This window comes from Populus alba, chromosome 6 (genome assembly GCF_005239225.2).
Source record: "Populus alba chromosome 6, ASM523922v2, whole genome shotgun sequence".
Lineage (NCBI taxonomy): Eukaryota > Viridiplantae > Streptophyta > Magnoliopsida > Malpighiales > Salicaceae > Populus > Populus alba.
The window spans coordinates 22,491,944-22,497,210 of NC_133289.1; the positions used below are offsets into that span (position 1 = coordinate 22,491,944).

General features: G+C 36.3%; 1 protein-coding gene across 1 annotated transcript; it reads left to right on the forward strand.

The window, feature by feature from the left end:
• Positions 1-3,590, forward strand: LOC118050313 (cytochrome b-c1 complex subunit 7-2, mitochondrial). Its single transcript, XM_035060631.2, has 4 exons — positions 1-176; positions 259-416; positions 1,007-1,054; positions 3,267-3,590. Exons 1-4 carry the CDS (start codon positions 83-85, stop codon positions 3,333-3,335), a joined length of 369 nt encoding a protein of 122 aa, XP_034916522.1. The 5' UTR covers positions 1-82; the 3' UTR covers positions 3,336-3,590.
• Positions 3,591-5,267: the final 1,677 nt, after the last annotated feature.

Below are 5,267 nucleotides of genomic sequence, written 5' to 3' on the forward strand. Positions count from 1 at the left end.
AGGAGAGAATAGCCAGGCAGACTAGTCTGAAGCGAGCACTGAAAAAGGGAGTGAGAGAGAGAGGGAGACAGAACTTCCAAAAATGGCGTCGTTTTTGCAATCATTCATAGATCCAAGAAAGAACTGGTTGGCCAAACAACACATGAAAACTCTCTCCTCCCGCCTCCGCAGATACGGTCTGTTTCTTTGCTGCTCTTTTTTCAAAACCCTAATTATTTTCTTTTATCATTTGTATTTTATTGAAATCGATTTAATTAGGGCTCCGATACGATGATCTGTACGACCCTTATTACGAAGTGGATATCAAGGTGGCCCTTAATCGCCTCCCGAGAGAAATCGTTGACGCTCGTCATCAGCGTCTGAAGCGTGCCATAGACCTCTCAATGAAGCACGAGTATCTTCCTGAGGACCTTCAGGTAATTTTTTTTTTATTACTAAATTACTTACATTTGTGTTACTCGAAAGAAATTTATATTTGTTCTTGGGTTTTATAATTTTATGGATTTTTATTTTTTAATTAAAAACAAGTTGTATTTTTATTAGACTATTCTGCATCTTATAGAATTCAGACTTATTTTTAGATTCCTGTTTCTGTTGTTGAACGTGTGTGCATGATGTTCGGGCTTGATTAAAAGCTCGATTGATATTGTGGTAGTGGTTGTTTTTTTGATATGTTTTTTAAAGTGTTTTTGGCTTGTAAATATATTGAAATAATTTTTATTTTTTATTTTTCACATCAGCAGATGAAAATTTGATCTGAAAACTCAAAAATAAATAATAATTTGAAACAAAGAAAAAAATAAAAAATAAATTTTTTTTTTTTGAAAACGCTTTTAAAACGCAAAAACAAACGGGCTCTAAATAATAACATGTGGTGTGGGTGTATGTGTTGGGTTATGGATGCTCAATGTATTCGCTATTTTTGTTGTTTTGGTTTTTTTGTTATGCAATACATGTTCTTTGATTTCTTAAGGGGGTTCTGTATGTTTTCATTGTGCTTTTGTAGGCAATGCAGACACCGTTCAGGAGCTACCTGCAAGAAATGCTGGCTTTTGTAAGTTTTTATATTTTTTTCGTTCAAAAACTGATTCCTTTTGTATACATTTCTCTTTGTTCCATCTATAGCTGCAGATTTCAGAGTCAGTTACACCTTTTTTTTTCTTTTACATGTTTTTGGCATATGCATATACCCAACATGAATTATTTATGCCTGCTGTTGATAAATTGCAGCTAATTCACATCCTTATACTTTTGCTTGTGGCTTTTAGGAGTTATTACTACTCCCATAGCAATACTCCTTTACTTGTGATTTATAAGGGGTTTTCATGGTGGATCTCAGTTTTATTTGAGTAGACTAGTAGTGCTCCTGGAGCACCTTATAATAACTCTGTGCTTTTACTTTGTTTTGTTTAGGGTACCAAGTAGTAAGCTAGATTGGTAAATGTTGTTTTCATTTTCACCGTATGATCCTGTTGGGGAACTCTATTGAATTGGGATTTCTTACATACTACATAAAACAACAGCCTTGTGTCACTTTCCTGTTGTTTTTCCAAAAAAAAATAAAAATGCTCTGGCTGCTCTCTGATCTCCATGTCACTTACAATTACAAACAGATGGTTTAGTACTTAAAAGCATGCTGCCATGTGTTTTGTGCATTTCGCATGTTGCTGCAACAATCCATATTAGTCTTTTGGTTGTGTCAGTTCTTTGATTCAAAGATTTCACACTACAAGGACATTATCATTATCTTTACAGCAATAATCTGCTTATTCTATATTCATACCAAAATAAAATTTAGGATGCATTTATTCTTCTTTTGAAATTCTCATGCTCGCAACACAATGCTGTGTGACATGATCACATGAACAAGATGGACATTCATAAGGTTTTGAGCCTTGCAAGTCCCAAAAATTTGGGCATGGCCATAGTTAGATATGCTGTCTTTGTGAATCTACAACATATATAGTTAATCATGGTGGCAACTCTGTTAAAGTCTAGAACCAGTGAAAATATTAGGTAAAGTTTTTGTGCAAAAGAATTGTCATGATTTCATGTACCTTCCATGTAAATAATTTATCTATTATTGGGTACTGGTATTGGACATGACCTTTTACAGGCTGGATCATTTAGTTGGTAGAAGTGGCTTACTGGTTATAGGTGCCCGAAAGTGCCATGCTTCCTTTCAGAGTGCTTAATCAGCTATTTGCATCATTCTGCAAACAGATTCTCTGGTTTATCTAGGTGGATTTATTTCATAATTGATGTGTTTATTATTGTTTTCTTGCCGCATTAAAACTAATTCATCTCCCGCTTTATTGACTTTTTAACTAAAAAAGTAACAAAAAAGAGAATTTGATCTGCAAGGTGTGTGGAGGTTATCTAAAATTGCATAAATTAGGAATGTCCAGAAAATTGTCTCGAGTTTAGCGTGAATTTCTCGGATAATTGGATTTACCTAAATTTAGAAGCAAGCTACCATTTTAGTCTTTCATCTGTAGGTCTAGCTTCATTCAATTTGTTGTCATCACCTCTGATATTGAAGGACTTGTTCTTTGATAAATTTTGGTGCCCAGGCTGCTGCTTTGACCTACCTGTATGATGTCACATGTGTTGGCTTTTCCTTTTACTTTTATTGCTTATAGTCATTTCAGTTAGGAAAATGTTTTTGCTTTCATACTGGATGGATCATGGTGATTGATGTTTATGTTACATCATCTGTCAAGATTTGGATTGTTTATGACAGATTCTGTTTAATCATCCCAGATTTTGGCATTGCTTTCATCATAATGGAAATCAGTCGCTCAATTTTTAGATCAAATTTACGAATAAGCCTGATATCATTGACGACAAAACATTTTGTTTCACTATTATGGATTTATATCCTACTTTTCTCTCATGAGAATTTTTTGGATCCAAAATTTAAATGGGCATTGTCTTGATAAATTAGCTTTTAGCTACCGATGGCACTATGGTCTGCTTTCCCAGGGGAAGGGGATGAGGGGGCTTGGTGATAAATTTATGAAAAAATAAGGTGCATGCAAGTACACGGGAAGCATTGTCAAGGATACATGCGAAATTCAAATGCGTTCATACTCTGTTTTGCTTTGGGGAATGTAATTAGATTCAGTTTTTTTTTTTTTTTTACCACAAAACAAGAACTAATTAGTTGTTGAATTGAAGATGTTATTAAAGAATATCCGACTTCAATTAACTTAAACCTGCTTCACAAGCTGTGTTAAAATGAATTATTTGATCATGATTTGTAGGTGAAGAGGGAGAGAGCAGAACGTGAGGCTTTGGGAGCTCTGCCACTTTACCAGCGCACCCTTCCTTGAGTTTCTCAGCTCCCCCCATTTTTCCATTTCTTGTTGAAGTAAATCTTGTTGAAAGTTTATTTAGAATGTTCGGGTTGCTGAAGGTGAGATGGATTGTCTCTTCTTGGTAAGTTCTTGCAATTATTTTGTGGTGGTGGTGGTTAAATGGTGTTACGAGTCTCTTACTGACACTTTTTCCAATAATCATGCACAACTCTGCTATTTAACTTCCATTTCATGGTTACCTGCAATAAAAAGTACCGTCTTTTACTTTTATGTACTATTTGTAGAAGATTTATGACCTCTTTCGATAATGTTTGAGGCCCGTGTGTTTTGTACCCAGAAACAAGGCCAAGCAAGGCTAGGCCCAGTATGAGCCTGTTGGCATGGTTCTACGATTGCCACTTGCTAATCATTTTTTTTTTTCCCTCTCCAAAGGTGTAGCTGATATATGCTATGTTTTATGTATCTTCTGTCATCACAATAAATCAGAAATCAACGTGGCTGATGGCTATGTCCATATGGGTGTGTACAAGAGTGTTTTCCCATGTTAGCATCATAGTGGATAAACTTATTTCTTAAACTAGGAAAAGAGGTCGTCATGCATTTGGTATATGCACGGCCACTTGTTGTGCATGTGCGACCATTAAAATCTCTAGTTTTCAGTTCTACATGAAAAGTTTGCCCATTGTGCTGATGTAGTGCATTTGATTGTACACAGACCACCATCAAAACCCGATGTGGTTTTCCTTTTCTCCGCCCCGCCGCTCATCTCAGCCACCTAGCCAGATGAGACCCGCCAACCCATTCAGCAACAACCACCCCTTTCACTAACCTAAGCTCGACACAGTAACCTCATCCTCATTTAACCCAGACTAAGTTACAGTTCTCCCTCCTTTATACCAACTATTTGAAAGAAAAAAAAGACATTCAAGACTATTTCACCGAACCAGCAATGCCGCTCCCAACCACTATTAACAATGCTGCCTCTTCTCCTCCATCTACAGTCGGTGTCTCCTCTTCACAACAGCAAGAGACCCATTTGAACTAGTCTACACAGTAGCTACAACTCGAAGCTACAAATCAACCCACAGACCCATTTCCTTCTTCCCTTTGATGTTGACAGCAGCCAATAGATTCGATCACTTCCTCCCCATAGTTGATTGTTGAAGCAGACGGTAGGGTGATTCAACCCTAATAATGAATGCGAGAGAGAGGTTATGATGGTGAAAGGGTATTAATTTGAAGGACACCCAGCTTTTCTTTACAGGTCACGGGTACTACATGTGTGGCGCGTATAGTAAATACGCAACTTATATGCTGTGCAATTATGGCATGCTCAACCACTGTTTGTTGCGTGCTTCTGTGTTAGAGCTAGAATTATTCTTTGAATCGAGTTAGTTTAGGAAATAAATTTATGTATTGTGTCAACATGGGAAAAAACTCAAATGGACATAGTCGCCTTCTTTATTTTACCCTTGGGAATATGCTGTATTAAAATATGGGGGTAAAAGGACGCATTTCTTAAATTCTCCAAGGTATGTCTGCTATGGTCCTCTCTCTACTCCCCTCCCCAACCCCCGCTCCATTCCAGTTGATTGTACTTTGTTGGATCTTATGTTCGAATTAAAATTATTAGACCTGGTCGGAGATTATTTTGAAAAAATATTTGGAATATTGGATCCCTGTATTAACCTTGATCAACCTCAATTAAAAATATAATTATTAAAATAGTATTGTTTTGTTTTTTTTCTAAAAAAAAATTAGGTTTAGTCAAGTTAATAATTGAGTCTTATTAAGTTAAATTTTCTTCGGTTAGTTAAACTTGAAACTCGGGTAAACCTTTGGATTGCATCTGCCAGCATGCACAAGAAGAGGAAATCCATCTGTTCCTGTTTATGTCTCCAAGATCGTCAGCATTCTGCAATAGTTGATGATTTTAGACACCATGAT